Source organism: Sitodiplosis mosellana, unplaced genomic scaffold (genome assembly GCF_009176505.1).
Source record: "Sitodiplosis mosellana isolate CC-2019 unplaced genomic scaffold, AAFC_SMos_1.0 Smas_scaffold_47, whole genome shotgun sequence".
In the NCBI taxonomy this organism is placed as follows: Eukaryota; Metazoa; Arthropoda; class Insecta; order Diptera; family Cecidomyiidae; genus Sitodiplosis; species Sitodiplosis mosellana.
This window is the reverse complement of record NW_022595289.1, coordinates 14070-32685: the sequence shown is the minus strand read 5'-3', so window position 1 is coordinate 32685 and position 18616 is coordinate 14070. Positions and strand designations below refer to the sequence as shown.

The following is an 18616-nucleotide window of genomic DNA, read 5'->3' as shown; positions in this document are numbered from 1 at the left end:
GGGAATGCAAAAAAAGCAAATCCAAATCGCTCCGAAATGATTTTTTTTATTTGATATCAGTTGTTTTGTACCCGAATTTTTTTTTCAACAAAACTAAATAACACTAAACAAACACAAAGTGGTGTGTATTCAGCCAAAGAAAATGAAACATGAAATGTTGTAGCTAAAAATCGTTTTGATTTTTTCATGAAAAGTAATTTTTTGAGTTTTTAGTTGATTGCGTGGTATAAAAAGACTTGGTGAAGGCCTGGTATCCGGAAGAATTTTATTCACCTGAACGCAAAAACACTTTGGTTATGATTTTGCCCTTATTCACGGCAACAAAAATGAGTTTTAGTTGATTTTTGTCGATTTTTCATTTTTTTCCAACTTTTAATGGCTATATCTCGAAAAACAGAGTTTTGCCAGATATAAGCTATATGTCAAATTTTAGCTCTAATTTGGGGCTATATTTGTGGCAATTTTGAAAAAAATCGTCGGAGCCGTTTTCGAGAAAATGGCCGATTTGTGCAAGGCCAGGTGACAATTTTTTTTGGTCTTCTGCCCATAAGACCATGCTATTTTGATTTTTTTTAAAGCTCAAATAGGTGCCAGGTTTTATAGACCTTTCCAACGATACCTAAAAGTTTGAAATCGGTTGACTGGGTTAGGCACAATGATCATTGGAAAGAAGGCCATTTTTTGAATTTTCAAAGGCCGGCCAAGAACAAGATGGCGGCCAAATCAAAAAGTGGCGGAACAAAAAAGTCTTAGTTTTTGATATATGTAGTTCAATGCCTGAAAGTTTGAAAAAGATCGGACAAAAACTACGGACGTTCGGACACACAGACAAAACTATTATCTCAGAATAATTGGTGGAGACGGCAAAGAAAATTTTCAAATGGCCATAACTCATGAACTGATGGTCCGATTTCGACGTTGTTGGTCTTGTTGGAAAGGTCTCGACGAGAAGCTTCAGAAAAACCATGTTTTGAGATACTAGGCCGCGTCCACCAAGATGGCAAAAACTGAGAATTGCTCCAAATTTTTAAGTGGCCATATCTATGGAGACGGTTGGTCGATTCCCAATTTTGAATGCATTTTCTGGGCCTATGAGCCAAGGGCTTTCTGACGATACTTCATTCATACCAGATGGTAGCTTAGAAAAAAAGTTCGAAATTGCGTGTATATATCAGAGCCATGAAACCGAACTGTCAAACTACAACGGGGACCGCGTAGTCGGTTGTCATTCGTTGCGGAACGCGCTAAAAGTATGCATAAGTACATGAGTACATATTTCAAGCATTCTGGTTAAAAAATATTTCAATTATTTATAAAAATATACCTAGTGTATTAATATGAAAACCCATTTTTAATAACATTTTAGAAACGTTTGAAAAAATACCGAAAAAGAATATGAACTTTCTTTTTTTTGCTCAGAAATTCTTTGCTAACATTTTTCTTGTTTTTGATTGACAAAGTGAGGTTAAGTATCTACTGACATGTTCAATGTGTAGAACAAATTTGTGCACTCGGTGGAACAAAGCCATTGTGTGTTTAAGGAGCCACTTTATTCCCATGGCTCCTGAAACACATTTTCAAGCTCACTTTGTAGGAAGCGAACGTAAAAAATGAGAAAATTGAATTAATTGATTTCAAAATTCATTTGAACATCAGCAAATCTAAAGAAAACTTAGATAAATATGTTCATGTTGGAAACATTTTTCTAAATTTGATAATGTGGATGTGCCATCCAAATCATTCATTGCATTTAAATAGGAAATAAAGAAACAACATAATTTTACACAAATATTCATTTTCCACTTGATTTTATCATTTTTATTCACTCCATGAATAATATACGTTCACGAAAATACGTTGTCTTTTTCAAACATAGTAGTTCAAATTCAACGTGTCGTTCTACGAAGGTGCACTTAAGGCTGTCTGGCGTGTATTTAATTTGTACTTTATTCTGACAGCCGCGTTGTAATTGATGATGACAGTTCGGTTTCGCCCCTCTGGTATATATAGGCGAGTTCGACTTTCAGCACAGAGGTGCTTTCGTCACTCGCGGCTGCTGTGATAAACAAGAATTGAATTGACTTTGAATAATTATTGCACAGAAATATGAAAAAAAAATTGTTTACCGGTGGCCGAATACTTTTTCGACTGGCTGTATATAACTTTATATCACCTATTTTTTCTTTTCATGTTTTCAAGTTATGGGCATTTATTTATTTGGGGGGTTAAAATTTCAACTTGCCCAAAATTGGGTTAAAACACCCCAAAATTGGTTCCAATATTTAGTGCCTAATTGGTCCCGCTTATTGTAACTCTCAGAATGTCTATATGTGCACTTTTGGTCAAATTATGGCCCTTGACATTGTTTCGCAAAACACATTTCAACCTAAGGCGGTAAAGGGACAAAATTTGTTCGTCCTTCCGTCCGTCCGTCCTTTTATTGATTTGGGACAAACGGAAATTTGTCCTAATGTCCAATTTCAAATTAGGTCAAACGGACGGAAAATTTTCTTAGGATGGACGAACAAATTGTCTTAATAGGACACTTTTGGGACGGACGAATACAAATTTCGTTGAAAAAATTCATTTTGAAAGAGTCTCTCCCAATTCCGTATCATTTAGAACATATATAACATTTGTACTAAATGCCACATCGCTTTCACCGATCAACAGATGGCGCTGCTAGTAACAACATCAAGAAAGTACGGACCAATTGAAATCTCTCTCGACACTACACGTTCCTTTGCTCTCTTTCTTCATCAAACTAACAAAATTGGAACAATAATAATCAGCGTTTGGTTCTGTCCCAGAAAAAATATCTAGATAAAAACGAGATAATCTCAAAAATGTCCAAATCTATCTAGATATCTTTTTTTAATTTATCTTTTTTTTATCTTTTTTCCGAAAAAGATAGATATATTTGAGCTATCTTAAACTGCATTCTTTATTCATATGTCAATTTGATGAATTTTTTCATTTTTTTCTTGTTCTGTGAAAAATGCACGAAAATTGGGCAAAAAACTTTAATTTTTGAAAAATATTCCAATCAACAAAAAATTTCAGTTGGAAGATTTACGTGATTTACCCTGATTTTGAAGTGTATATTTTTCTATAAATGGGATGTGTATATTTTTTTTTACAAGTAGTACAAATCTGTAGTGTGAATCATCATTTGGTATCGATCGAATCTCTGATACAATTACTTGATGAATATCTTAATTTTTATCTAAAAAACGACGGATAGATAGTCGAAAGAAAAACTGAAAAGATAATAGATAAGATTTTCGACATTTTTGAAAAATTATCTAGATAAGATAATAGATACTATCTATCTTATCTTATCTTAATATCTTATCTAAGAAGATCTTAACCAAACGCTGATAATAATTTGGCCAATTTATTTAATTTTTTTCCTTTGAATTTCATTTGAAATATCATGTATTTGTTAGTTTGATTATGAAAGAGAGAAAAGGAACGTGTAGTGTTGAGACGGATTTCAATTGATCCGTGCTTTTTCTAAAACGATGATCAATGGTGGTCGAAATACCAAATCGATATCACTGTTGTAGTTATTAACACGAAAAAAAAGTTGTCGTAGATTATCGTTTTAGAAAAATATACGGGCCGGTACGGACCAATTGAAATGTTTTCATTAATTGTCAAATCAGTGTACTAAATTATAGTTAAAAATGTTCAGTTTTTTTATTTATTCATTTTTTTAATAGTTCAATGTTCAGTTTTGTTTTTCATCACACACGGAAGATTCTGATGAAAAATATAAATTAATTTTTTCATAGAATATATTTTTATTGAACAATTGAAATATGTTATCTGACGTCGCCATCTATTGTTCGGTTAACATACTATAGTACTAAACCAAAGTTCTAAATGATACGGAATTTTGTGCTGAGCTGGGGGAGACTCTTTGAAGTTTTTTTTCTGTTTCGAAATGTTTATGATGTAAAAAGATCAAATTTCAACAATTTGAATACGATCTCCTTCCGTAAATTCAAATGAAGGTGGATCCAAAATATAAATTTCACCAAAGAAATCTTCATCATTTAGTACTTATACATTTGTGTGAGTCTTCCAACTGGCAAGAATTACGGGCAATTTTTGTCGAATGAAAATTTCTACAGCATTGATGTGTGTATGCATCATCAAATCTTTGAAATGTCAGTGCATCTCTGAAACCACGAAGAACCAAACCAAACAAAACAAGAACGGATATTTTACACAAATGTTTTTCAAAGTATTCTTATTTCCAACTTACTGAAAGTCGTTTTTTATATATTTTGGCACTTTTATACAAATCTTGTTTAACCCTTTGATGCACAATTTTTTGTTTTTGAATCATTTTGATATATGTTTTGTGCCACGATAAATAGAGAAAGACCTCATACTTAGATTTTTGAAAAATTGCGTATTTGTCGAGAAAATCGGAAAAGAGTCAAAAGCGTCAAATCACTATAAAAGCTTGAAAAAATTTAATTTTATAAAACTAATGATGCAGAAAGTTAAATTGATGTGTTTTGGTCCTACGAGTCCTAATTTGACAATTGAAAAGAATGAACAAACCCACAAGATAAGAGGAGGAAAAATGTGGAATTCTGCTATAATTTCGCATTTTTTTTACAGCAGTACATGAACAGAAAAAACTTTCCATTCAGCCAGCCGATTGTAGCCTGTAAAGTATCAAATGAAAGCTAGTTCATTTCCCTACATTTGTTTCCAAACAAGAATGTAAAAATATTCAGTGGTTTCATAGCTATAGCGTCTGGCGTATCTGGTTACTTTAGGAACCGAAATGTGATAAAGGGTTAATTTTATTCCAAAATTCTACATCAATATACATTCTTAAACTGTATGGCGTGAATGATATATGTCAAGTGTCATAGATTGACGTATTGATTTGCAATTTCGAATTTGAAGAGCAAAAAAAAAAAAGGTCCCCGCTTTCAAAAATCGATTCTATCTAGTGTAAAACCGGTATCCAGAAAAAAGTGAGGACTCAAAAATCGATTCTATGTAGTGTAAAACCGGTATCCAGAAAAAAGTGAGGACTAAAAAAAAAAAGGTCCTCACTTTCGAAAATCGATTCTATCTAGTGTAAAACCGGTATCCAGAAAAAAGTGAGGACTAAAACAACAAAAAAGGTCCAAAAAAATCGTTGGGGGTCAAATTTTGCCAGGGGGGTCAGGATCAACGAGATCAGACTATGTCAGAACCTATGATTGAGACGAACAAAATTTGTGTTCGTCCGTCCCAAAAGTGTCCTATTAAGACAATTTGTTCGTCCATCCTAAGAAAATTTTCCGTCCGTTTGATCTAATTTGAAATTGGACATTAGGACAAATTTCCGTTTGTCCCAAATCAATAAAGGACGGACGGACGGAAGGACGAACAAATTTTGTCCCTTTACCGCCTTAGGTTGAAATGTGTTTTGCGAAACAATGTCAAAGGCCATAATTTGACCAAAAGTGCACATATGGACATTCTGAGAGTTGCAATGGGCGGCAACAATTAAGCACTAAATATTGGAACCAATTTTGGGGTGTTTTAACCCAATTTTGGGCAAGTTGAAATTTTAACCCCCCAAATAAATAAATGCCCATAACTTGAAAGCATGAAAAGAAAAAATAGGTGATATATGATGTGCTTATAAAGACATGAGACTTTCGTCGCTCGATACACAGATACGAATCAAAAATAAAGCAATCTTTTAAAGTGGAACATGGAAAAGAAATCCGTAAGAATGAAACATAGCATGTGCCGTTTTAAGTATTTCGCTTTGCGGTGTTCCGTTTTGATAGATTTTTTGTCTGCAGTGTCGTTATGAACGAATCTTCTCGCATTGTTTCATATATATCAATGGATCTATATCACATTGTTTCGTTACTTGAATATTTTTTCGTGTGTTTCATTTCGATTGATTCCCGAGCTATTGATGACGTAACTCGCATTTATAACATGATGCATATTAAATGATAAGGAGCGCCAATTTCGATGTGGCAACAGAAACGAAGCGATCGGCTCTGTTGTTCGTAACACAACTGCTTACAGATTTACCGGCATTAAAAATGTAATAGGTAGTAGCATTACGTTAATAAAAATTTCCTATAATGTTATTACAATTGTATTATTATTATTATTATTCTGCACCATATAGCGTTTCTTCGCCAGAGGTGGTTTATTTGTAAAAATATAAAAAACAAGTTATATTTACAATTTCACAATTTTTCAATTTTTCAATCTCTCCAAATTCTGTTTCTCTTAAAATATTCATTTACTCTATGCCTAACAGTATCTGTACTTGTATTGAAATCAATTAAATAAGTATCACAGACTGGAATTGTACTAATGTTAAATTCATCTGAAATATTTGGTGGTTTTATAGGTACACAGTATTTATAAAATTTATTGTATGTAATGAGCATATAGTTGATGGGCTCAAACTTGGTGTAATCACTGTGACGCGTTGGTAACGATAGGAAATCTGATTCTCTTGTCCAACGTTTCGGTGTTCTAATGTATATACTGTTCAGAATCTGCTTCGATGATGTATGTCCACATATCACATTGTGAATTGTTGAAATTTGTGCAATTTTTCTTCGTTCTTCGAGCGTAGTCATTTGCAATTCCAGCAATCGACATTCATATGGTGGTTTTTTGAACTTGTGTGGCCATTTTATTTTTCTTAGTGCATATAGTAGGAATTGCTTTTGAATTGATTCGATTCTGGCAATTTTCTCGTCAGTATATGGGCACCATATTTGTGATCCGTATTCAATAATCGGTAATACGAATGTGAAAAAGAGTCTCTTTATGGTCCAAGGATCATTGAACTCTCTTCCGAAGCGTTTGATCCATGCTAGTCTTGACTTAGCTTTGGCAGTTATGTATTCGATGTGTGGTGTAAAATTCAATTTTTCATCCAAAACCACTCCGAGGTCCTTTATTATTTTGACTCTCCAATGGAGTAAACAGAAGCAAACTTCAATTTTCCACGATGATATGACACAAGTTTCGTTTTGTTGACGTTCAATGCCATACGGTTTCGTTTGAAGTACTCAACAATTCTGTTTAGATCTTCTTGCAGTGCTATACAATCCTCAATTCGATTTATTTGCATCGAGAAGCGTGTGTCATCGGCAAATGATTGTAGATTCGAATTGACCAAGTAGTGTGGTAAATCAATGATGAACAAGATGAACAATGTCGCGCCGATCGGACAAATAAATCGGACAACAATATCGGATGTAATAGCTATTACTTGAACCGTCCGTTACAATATTAACATGTTACCTAACATTAACGGTAATGCCAGAAATCTAACATAATCTTTATATGTCTATTACGATTGTAATAGCTATTACAATTGTAACACATTAAAAATAACCAAAAATTCCCATGGAAAAACAAACAACTTCGGCATCTCAAGAACTTAAAGAAAAAAGCCTGGGATTACTGGAAGCTGACCGAAGACAAGCAGTCATTTGAAGAATTGCACGAGGAATTCAGTGCAAAAACACGGAACTATACAATCAGTATGTCGACAAAATGAAATCAAACTTGAAAAGTGATCCTTCTTCGTTTTGGCAATATGTTAACTCTAAAAAGAGCACTGATAACATACCAAAAACCATGCGATTCGGCGATACAAAGACATCCAGCGAAACAGAGCAAGCAAATTTATTTGCGGACTTCTTCGGGAGCAATTACTCCACATCAACGACACCAAATAATCAACCGTCACCGCAGTCTGAGAACACCTCTTGTTTCCAGCTTGACCTAGATTTTGTCATGACTGGAATGACGAAGGTCAACACCAAGAAAGGTGTAGGACCCGACGGTATTCATCCTTTAATTTTGAAGGAGTGTGCTCCGACGCTTGCTAGCCCGTTGACTAAGATCTTCAATGAGTCGCTTTCATCTGGCATTTTTCCCGACGAGTGGAAACGATCGAGTGTATCAGCCATATTCAAAAAGGGTCCCAGATCGGACATTGAAAACTACAGGTGCATAGCAAAACTACCAACGATCGCTAAATTCTTCGAGCACCTCGTCAACGTAAATTTGCTTGAAATTGTTCGTGATCGCATCTCGCCCAACCAACATGGATTTATGAAAGTTTCTGATCATTTTGAATATTCTTCTGATCATTTTTGATATTTTTCTGGTAATCTATCTTTTGCCAAACACATCGATATGGTCACTTCGAAGGCAACGGCTGCACTTGGCTTTGTCAAACGCTTCTGCCATGATATCACCGACGTTACCACACTAAAGTCGCTGTATTTTGCATTAGTTCAATCTCACCTCGATTACTGCGCCATGGTATGGCTTCCATTCCACAAAATTCACAGCGACAAAATCGAATCCGTGCAACGCCAATTCACTATGTACGCTCGTCGAGAATACCCATCCGTGCATAACCAATACTCAATCACACCGTACGAGCAGCGATTGTCAGACTTGAACCTGATTACTGCGCCATGGTATGGCTTCCATTCCACAAAATTCACAGCGACAAAACCTGATTAGTCTTCGCCGTCGACGTGTCAATGCGTCATTGGCTTTTTTCTACGACATCATCAACGGTAACGCTAACTGTCCAACAGTTAGTGACCAAATCTCAATTCATCATGGCCGTTCATTAAGACACAGTGAACAATTCAAGGTCAATGACAAGCACATGAAGTTGGTGCGCGAGGCTCCAATTCCTCAAATGTGCAAAATGGCGAACATGGTGCCGGAACTGTTCACAGCAGCGACCCCAAAGACGAATTTTGCATCATCGGTTCGCAGAATGGCGGACACCACTTTTGGATCGCTTTGCAAACTCAAATGACTACCTGGCCGCCTAGTCAATTTTTTATCCAGGTAACCTCACTTTTGTATATGTTCTCCACGAGAACACCTTGATACTACCCACATCAATTATGAAATTGCGATTTTCATGTTGCCGTTAAACCCGATCCATGATCTCAAGCGGACGAATTCATCAAGGACAACGCATATTGCCCAGGTGCCATTCTGTGGGTTGCTGCTGATTGCAACAAACACGAGCGGGGCTGTCCCTGGTCTCAACCACCTACGTGGTATTCAACTCATCTCTCACGAATCACACAGCAAAATCTAAAGACGGACGAATTGTTTTCCATACATTCTTTTATGTGTATTGAAATAATGATAAGTATCTGTGATGTTTACACTTATTTATTGCAAATTTTGATTTTCTGCTTTGTTGTAGCCATCCACGAGTTGACGACTTAATATTCTTATCTTTGAAGTCAATTTTGAATTATTTACCATTTAGCATCAAATGATCTAGTTACGTTTCAAATCATGGTCCATGTCAACTCAATGCACTCTGCAATCAACATGGATCTGCCTTAACCGACGTGAAACTTCTCGTCAATTTATCAACCGGTTTAAATTGAGCGACGACTTTGGCTGTCCTAGGGTCTCAAATTAAACGTGTAATTAAACGCTTCACATAGCCTTTGTCCCTTTGGAAACGTTTACCAAAGGTTATCTTGGACCGTTTGCCATAGACAAGTGACATCACGGTCCGTTTTGCCGATTAAGCCAGCCGTTTTCGCATCCTCGTGACATGAACCATACTGTAGTGTTGGCTTCGAACGTCCGTTCGTTCGTTCGTCAACATAAAAAGAAACTGTTTTGTTCGTTCGTTCGTTCGTAAAATTGAAAAATAATTATTTTGTTCGTTCGTTCGTTCGTGAAATTGAAAAAAAATTTTTTTGTTCGTTCGTTCGTTCGAAAATGTTTTGTTCGTTGTTCGGTCCGAACAACATTAAATTTTGTATGAAAAAAAAACTTTGTTCGGACCGAACAACGAACAAAACATTTTCGAACGAACGAACGAACAAAACAGTTTCTTTTTATGTTGACGAACGGTCGAACAAGTGTTCGAATGTGTTCGAAGGCCAACACTACCATACTGATTCAATAATGATTTGCAACACATCCATTTTTTGTCGATAGTCCAACTGAATACGATGTTTTGTTGATTAAATAATTATATTTTGATTGTAGAAGCTCTACATTAACAAGTTGAACTAAAATAAAAGACGTCTTGTATTGCTCACGGTTTTACTTTAATTAATTCGATTCATTGAAAAATGGTTAATTGAACAAATTTGCTGATACAATAAAAAATGCTGATACAATGTAAAATGCTGATGCAATAAGAATGAATATAATTGGTATGTAAATGCTAAGTACGAATGACGTTGCAAGTGAATTTATGCTTGATATATTTTTGTTCACTCTTGAACATTGATGACAAATTTTTTTTTATTGTTTTCTTGAGATGGCTCAAACGATCACAAACGATAGCACAAACATTAATGTCTAGGAATATCAAATTCGGATTGACATTATTGTCAAATCGAATTCATCGGGAAACACTGACTTGAAGTTCGATACAAATGTCAAATTAATTCGCCGATGTGAAGCAACAAAACAAAATAAATGAAAATATAAGCAAACAAACATTTTTTCAGAATAAAAATGGTAAATAATTTCGTATTATTTGGTTTCGTTCTAAATAAAATCTCTACTGTGATTTTTAAGTATAAATTTAGAAAAGAAATGTTCGAAAAGCAGATTTGAATGTAATGTAATTTTTTATAGGCGACAAACAATTGGATCCAGGATTGAATGCAACTGGTTGTTTCTTAATTTCATGCATTGATTTAACATTGATAAATTTCATTGAAACGAATTAGAATTTTCGGGAATGTATTTAATCAATCTAATCGCAGATTAGATCATCACAAAATGTTTGTTTGCTTGTATTTTCATTTATTCGTTTCCACCAACCAGCTAAAAATCACACCGGCTCTGGCTAAATCCCAACCAAATCGGCAACCCTCACAAATTGATCGGCCAAAACCGAAGAACGGGACTGGGAAACTGTGTGCCCAACGGACGAGGAATCACACCAAAATGCAACAGCCGGCAAACCCGTACAAATCTCTGCCAGAAGAGCTGTTGCTTGCAAGCGAAGCCGAATTGCCATCGTTACTGCTACAACGATCGCTGCGCAGGAAATCAACAAGGCTATCACAACAGATAGTAGTAAATCATGTCACATCGGATGATTGCGCTTTTCTCACCAAAATGTATTATCAGAAGTGTTTCATGTATATGTCCCGAAGACGACACGATAATTCTGACTGAGACGTGGCTCAGAAAAGATATTTATGACGCCGAATTTTTTGACGATTCGTATTCCGTTTTTCGTAGGGACAGACTATTTCAACGTGGTGGTGGAGTACTAATTGCGACTAAATAAAAAGAATTATATTGGAAATCCCGAACTTTTCCGTACCGTTGGCCTGCGTTGTATGTAGGTACTTTTGGTTATTTTTTGTGAATTTTCTTGAAATAAAGGCAGCGAAAATATAATAATGAAAATAAAGTGAAAAATCGGTCACTTTAACTAAAACTTCTACAATTTTGTATGAGAGGTACCCGTAAACCGATTCCTTTTGGCTTCAAATTTTCTGAGGTTTCATTTTTTGGAGAAAAAATAAGATTCTGAAAGTTTCATGTTGATCGCATTTGTATGGATGTATGGATTTGAGTGGGGAGCACCGCAAGGATGCTCGTCGCGTAGGTCATGAGACCTTTTGCAAAACTACCCGTTTAAGAGAAAAGATTTGACTACTGTATTCCCAAGTGTTTTTTCATCCATATTTACTGTGTGACATTTCCAGAAGGCCGCAATGCATTTGAGGCATTGCTCCTACTGGATCGTCTTGTAAAAAAGGATGAGTCGGCAGTATGAGTACTTCTCAAAGTGGAAAATCTGCCTGACTTAAAGACGAAGTTAAAAATTTTACTGATGTGAAAATTAAGTACTTCGTTTGGTGTAAGCATATCCATACCGAAAATATTTCTTCTGATATGGCTTAGTGCAGGGCAATTGCATAGGAAGTGGAGAGAGGTCTCCTCTCCTCTTCCACAAAAATCGCAATCGGGGTCGTCTCTAACCTGAATGCGTCTCAGGTACGCATTTAGTCTTATGTGACCAGTTAAGACTCCCACTATGTAACTAAATCTCAGTTTATCCAGACTGAGTAGTTGAGATGTGGTTTTATCATTTGGTGAAGCCATGAAACTTCTGGTGATAGAACATTGTGTGGTTCCGTTCCAACGTTTTCTAACGTTTTCTTTCAACCACGTATTACATATGGATCTGCATTTCTTCTCGCATATAGGGAGAAAGGGTTCAGGCCCACACATCATTGATAATGTGCCTCTTTTTGCCAGTGCATCCGCTTTTTCATTCCCATCGATGCGGGAGTGTGCAGGTAACCAGAGAAGAGTCACATTTCTTCTTCGTGAGATTTGTATCAACAAATCGATACACTCAATTGCTAGTTTATTTTCCACTTTGTGCGCGTCTATCGCTTTTAGGGCGAATAGACTATCGCTGTAGATTTCAACTGGCGTGTTGCTGATGTTGTCTTTTGCTATTTCAATTGAGCAAATCAGAATAGCTGCCAACTCAGCCTGTGATATATCGACAAAGTTGCCGAAATAACCACAGTATTCTGATCCTGTAGTGGCATTGAAGATGCCATAGCCAGAACCATTTTTGTTCACTGATGCATCAGTGAACCATTTTTCGGTGTGAGTGCTGACGCTCACACTCTCCTGATTCAGTGAATTTCTCTGTGGAAATACCACATTGAAAGTTTTTTCAAAGAAATAGGAGGTTTTTGTTCTATCAGTTGGAGCTAAAAGCATAGGCTCATAGTCAAAGAGTCTATTTAGAATAGCTGAGTGACCATTTGCCGGGGAACGCTTCAGGTTTATGATAGATTTATGCCGAAAAGCAGAAATTTGCGCTTCAGCCTGGATAAAATTTTCCAAGGATGGAAGGTTTAGCAGCGATTCGAGTGCTAGCTGAGGTGTTGTTTTAGCTGCGCCCGTAATCGCTAAACAAATTACCCGCTGCAGATGGCTCAGACTTTTGTGTGCCATCGCAGTTGTAGTTCCTTTCCACCAAATAAAGGATCCATAACAGATCATAGGTCTTACGATTGCTGAGTGAAGCCAGAGTAGGTTCCGAGGTGTTAAGCCCCAGTTTCTACCAATGGCTCTTCTACAGCCCCAGAAGACTCTCAAGCATTTGTTAATGCGATGCTCAAGATGAACGCTCCAATTCAAATTTGGAGTGAACGTAACACCCAGAAATTTAACACTTTTCTTCAAAGGAATTTCAGTGCCGAACAAGGTGGGTGCTTTGTAGTTTAATAGTTTCCTTTTGTTTGTGAAAACTAGAATTTCTGATTTTTTCGGATTGACCGATAAACCGACTTTTTTACACCATTTCTCAATGATTTTTAGTGCTCTTTGTGTTCTTTCGCATAGGGTACTCAAAAATTTTCCCCTGCATATGACTGTGAGGTCATCTGCGTATCCTATCACTTCGAAACCCTCATTATGTAAAATAGTCAAGAGTTCGTCCATAACGAGGATCCACAGCGTGGGCGAAAGAACACCCCCCTGGGGGGGTGCCCTTTTTGGGATAAACGGTTGCACTTCTGCCATGAGTTTCGTACGTAATGGCTCTCGAGTGAAGAAGACTTTGAGCCCATTCTCTCAATTGCCTGTCCACGTTTCGATTCCTCATAGCATCGTCAACAGCTTTGAAAGAAACGTTGTCGAACGCTCCCTCTATGTCAAGGAAGGTGCACATCGCGAATTCTTTCTCAGCTATGGTCTCCTCTACTATCGTTGATAGCGAGTGTAAAGCAGTTTCAGTAGATTTGCCCTGCTGAAATGCGTGTTGACCATTATACAATGGACAATTTTTGTTTAAATAGTCCTTCAGAAAATTTTCGATTAGTCGTTCTAGTCCTTTTAACAGGAAAGAAGTGAGACTGATCGGCCTGAATGACTTTGGCAGAGTATAGTCGTCTTTGCCAGGTTTTGGAATGAAGACAACTCTAACTCTTTGCCATAACTTTGGTATATAACCGAGCTTGATGGATGCCCTATAAATGTCTATAATATGAGTATTTATTAGGCACCATGATTTTTGTAAAATCACTGGGAATATTTCATCATAACCAGGTGATTTAAATGGTTTGAAAGAGGATAAAGCCCATAGAGTTCTGTCAAAAGTGACGATCTCATCTGACACAATACCCTCCTGGAAATTCAAATCCCTAAACCTTTCGGCAGTTTCTTCCGCATTTATCGACTCACTTCCAGGGAAATGAGTCTCTAAAAGCAGTTTCGCTGCTTCCTCATGAGAGTTTGTTAACTCACCACTCGGATGTCGTAGTACACTTGGCATATTGAGTGTGTCTTTAGCCATTAGTTTGTGTACACGTGCCATAGCTGTAACTCCTTCTATTTCGTTACAGTATTTCACCCATGAGTTTTTCTTAGATATTGCTATCTGTGAAGAGTACTCATTACGCTTAGCTTTGTAGGATTCCCATCTAACGGACTTCATGTCTTCTGGGCTTTTCCGGTAAAAACGGAAAAGTTTCCTACAATCTTTCCTAAGAATGCTAAGCTTTTTGCTCCACCAGTGGTTTTTGACTGGTTTGCGGATTCTACCAGGGCACGATTCAATAAATGATTCATGGAGCGCTCCCGTGAGGCTTTCTACGGCCTGGTCGAGCTCCTGAAAATTTCCTATTTCATTCGGCCATAGTAATTGATCCAATTTTCCTTTGAGAGAATTCAAAAAACCATCCCAGTTGGTAAATCTTGGATTTCTGAAGATTGTAGTGTCTGGAGCAACAGTTCCAATTGAAAAGACAATTTCCCTGTGGTCAGAACACGTTTCTTCTTTTGAGACATGCCAGTTTTTGATTCTCTCGACTATGTCTTGAGAAGCAAAGGTCACATCCAAAACCTCTCTTCTTACTTCCGTGATGAACGTAGGTTCTCTTCCACGGTTAAGAATTTCGAGATTTGTTGAGGTTAAAAATTCTATCAATTCTTCACCTCTTTTATTTATGTCGCTACTGCCCCATAAAGTATGATGTGCATTAGTATCGCAGCCCAGAATCAATGGTCTACCTGTCACTGAACAAAATTCAGTGAGATCGATGACCATTTTACCCGGTCTTGCTTCTAATGAATCGAAAGGAAAATATGCAGAACTTAGAATTAGTTCTTCGTTCATTCCTTGCTTGCCTGTGTTCAGAATCACAGAAGTGGTATCACCATTGCATAATTGTGGGAGTAGCGTAAGTGATACATTTTTTGTTGCAACAATACATGTTCTGGGTTTTTCCCCTTTCGGTGAATAAAAAACATTGCATATTTGCGAGTCAAAACCACATATCTCATTATTGAGAATATACGGTTCTTGAACCAAGATTATAAGTTTTGATTTGACTGTTTGCGCCATATGCAAAGCATTACCTAAAAGATCAGTAGCGCTTTTTGCATGGTGCAAGTTAATCTGTTTGACATCGATATCTTCATGGATTGGAGCGGAATTACTGAAATCCGAATTAGAATTGATGTCAAAACTATCAAATTTATCTTGGTTTAATGTGAGATTGGTCATATTTTGGGACGCCATTCATTACCAAACTTTTATTGGTGAACCTCTACTGCTGGGTCGACTTCCATCTGTTCGACTTGATCATCACCAGAAGTAGTGTCACTTGAAAGCATGGCAAGATTTTTTTTACAACTTTTGATCATTGTAAAAACTGCCCTGCTCACGCCACAGTACAGTGAGTTGGGATTGTTCACCAAACTCTCAAAGGAATCGTGTCCGACACCAATGGTCATCGACGTGCCACCATTTTCGAATTTGGAATGCAAAACAGTCCAACTTTTAGTTGTAATGCCTCGACTTACATTTTGAGCCTCCAGTAATTTAAAAATATCCTGGGGACTTTTTTTGATACCACGAATCCAAACGTTAAATTTGAATGGCTTCGGTATATCCTTGAAGTCGATCACTACCAATTTGGCATCCTTCCACAATTTCTTCACATCGATAGTCGGAACGTATTTTTCCAACCATTCAATGGTTTGTGGATTAATGCATCGAACGCGCATGGTGCCAATGTGCAAACGGACATCATCCATTTCTGGGAGAACGATGGTTTTTCCGATTTGTGACATCATTAGATCAATCAATGCAGCGTTTAGTTTGTCGAATCTATTTTGATCCAACAGTGTCATTGATCCAGGCTCGCGTTGATCGATAACACATTTGCATAGTTTTGACACAGATGCATACGTATCATCTTCTTCGTCTTCACCTAAATCAATAATATTGGATTCAGAACCAATCGACTGTTTGCTTGTAACAGGTGGTACTGAATCATTTGGATGGGTTTGGATTTGGACCGATGAGCTGGAACCAATCGACCGCCCCTTTTCAGGGACAGGTGGTACCATATCATTCGATTTATTTCCATCACCATCAATGTTTGACTCTAAACCAGTTCCAATCGACGAAGTTTCCTTCGGTGGTACTGTGTTCGGAGTCAATTTTATGTCGATCCGCTTTGTTGCCTGGCTAGCATTCGGTGGTGTACCACCTTGCTCACGGCCACGCTTTGGTGTTGTTGCGTTGGCATCGTTTTTCAAGCGAGAAGTAGGATCGGCATTCTTTTTTGCAATCGTTCTTTGATTTTTGGTTCGTGTGCGATTGCGTTTGCCACTTTTTTCAATGTTAATAACACCAGTGGCCTCAGTGTTTGAGTTGAGGGCGATTGTGATCTCCTTCTTAATCGTGCCGGTGTATGGGCGAGATGTTTTTGCCTTATTCGGTTTTGTTTCCGAATTTACCACCGACAGATTTGAGTCAGGCCCTGAGCTCGCTTCCCCTTTGTTAACCTCACGATTCACATCGGTTGGCTCACTCAACAGGCGATCCTCTTGTGATGGAGTTAATCCCTCTGAATTTTCCTTTGTTTCAATCAAATCAGACATATTTTCGTCCCTCTGTTGAAAAAAAGAAGAAAAAGTGAAAAAAAAAAACATTAATTGAATTAGTGTAAATCAAATTCACTTTGTTGCTTTATCCGATTTAGCTCCGCACACACTCAATGAAAATATTCACGTTGAAACGTTTCAAAGAATGTGTGCATTTATCCGCTAGGCCATATTCAAACGGCAAAAGTATGCTTTGTCACAACAAATGCAAACTGTTCCCGAGCGAAAACCCAGCAAATTTCACCAAAAGCACGATAAAGCGCCTGTGTTTATGCAACTCTCAGTATTTTGATTTGCATTCACCCACGTGATGAAATTGTTGATTATCGATGCGCTATGATTTGTCACACTTCAGTCGAGAATCACAATTTATTTGTACTTACGTACCCGGAATATTTTGTTTCAATTTAACTTACGAGATCTTCCGACAAAATGCAAAAAAAATCTCACAGTCAAATCAAAATAATGGCACAGCAAAGCTTGAAAATAAACCCGCACTTAAATGTATGTAAATCCGGTGGTGTGGTTTTATTGTTGTTGTTGCTATTTGTTTGCTGCACACGAAACACAGAAAAAACTCAAATTTTATCGCACTGAGCGCCGGTCCAATTTGCTTTTTGGGTTTCACTTAATTTAATTTACAAAATGAAATCAATTTTGTTTGTTTTAGTTTAGTTTAAATATTTTATTTTTATATTTAAAGTCACCAAAGACACGCAGTGGAAAAAAACACTTGTTCACTTGACAGCTGTCAAATCTCTCCCCTGTCAAATCTATGTTCCTTACTTTTCCGTCGAGTGCTGTAAAGGTGTTATTAAATAATGAAGCCGTCTTGTTTATAAGTGTTAAATGTTCCCTTGATATTGTCTTGGTGTCTTGGCTTTATGTTGTTTTCCAAATTTTCGATTTTATCCTCTAAATCTTTTTCGAAAATTGTATCCGTTAAAAAATCTTTAATAGAACGTTTTGTTCTGTCCATTGATGTTAGTTTGGTTTTTGTTTCTTCTGTTTTTACAATATATCTTTTGTATCGTCTAAAATCTTCTGTAATTGTTGTTTGAACATTTTCTAAGAAGCGTTCGTCATTTGTGAGTCGAGAAAATTCGTTTTTGATTCGGTCTGTTTTGTGTTCACAATGTATAAAATCTTTATTTTTAATGCAAAGATTATTTATCTCAATTACGTTTGATTTAAGAGTGTCCAGAGTTATGTATAATTCTCGTAAATTGTAGAAATGAATGAGGTTCCATGTTTTGGTAGCTACGTATGTATGTCCCAACCTTTCAAAAATAATTCCATTAGGTTCCTTTGGAGTATGATTTACGGGTTGGGATTTTGTGGAGAGTAAAAAGAGTGAAAAAATTGATAGGTATGGAGCGATCATGGCTGAAAAAGAAGAAAGTTTTGGATATGTTTATTTGAGACATTTTTTATAGAAAATTATTATTAGAACGATTCCCAAGGTGGTTAAGAACATTGCGATATATGTTTCTCGTTTTTTATCGTAAATCATATCATCAATTTAAATTTTTTCCTTCGCTTTTTCCATACTCTCTTTAATTTTGTTTGAAATTTGGATAATTTCGTCGTCATGGCTTTCTAGGACCACAATGCTGAAATTTCTGTCCATTAAATGTGAAAGATTTCCTGTTAT

General features: G+C 36.7%; 2 protein-coding genes across 4 annotated transcripts in view; one reads left to right on the top strand and one right to left on the bottom strand.

Moving 5' to 3' along the window:
* LOC129570239 (adenylate cyclase, germination specific-like) overlaps positions 1-11208 on the top strand; it is a 58159-nt gene extending 46951 nt beyond the window's left edge. The window contains exon 8 of the mRNA XM_055449779.1: positions 10852-11208. Within this exon, the coding sequence (XP_055305754.1) occupies positions 10852-11208 (357 nt within the window). The remainder of the gene's footprint in view (positions 1-10851) is intronic.
* Positions 11209-11593: 385 nt separating this feature from the next.
* LOC129569912 (uncharacterized) lies at positions 11594-17728 on the bottom strand. Of its 3 annotated transcripts, none has more exons than XM_055449145.1 (2): positions 17350-17728; positions 11594-16971 (listed from the first exon to the last, which is right to left on the bottom strand). In XM_055449145.1, the coding sequence occupies exon 2, from the start codon at positions 16957-16959 to the stop codon at positions 15604-15606; it is 1356 nt and encodes a 451-aa protein (XP_055305120.1). In that variant the 5' UTR covers positions 16960-16971; positions 17350-17728; the 3' UTR covers positions 11594-15603. The 3 variants fall into 3 exon arrangements, with proteins under 3 accessions (XP_055305120.1, XP_055305122.1, XP_055305121.1); XM_055449147.1 differs by having other exon boundaries at positions 17379-17727; XM_055449146.1 differs by having other exon boundaries at positions 17270-17725.
* Between the last annotated feature and the right edge of the window lie 888 nt (positions 17729-18616).

Coding starts and splice junctions, on each gene's coding strand:
- LOC129569912 (XM_055449145.1), bottom strand. CDS start 16,959: ATGTCTGATTTGATTGAAACAAAGGAAAATTCAGAGGGATTAACTCCA.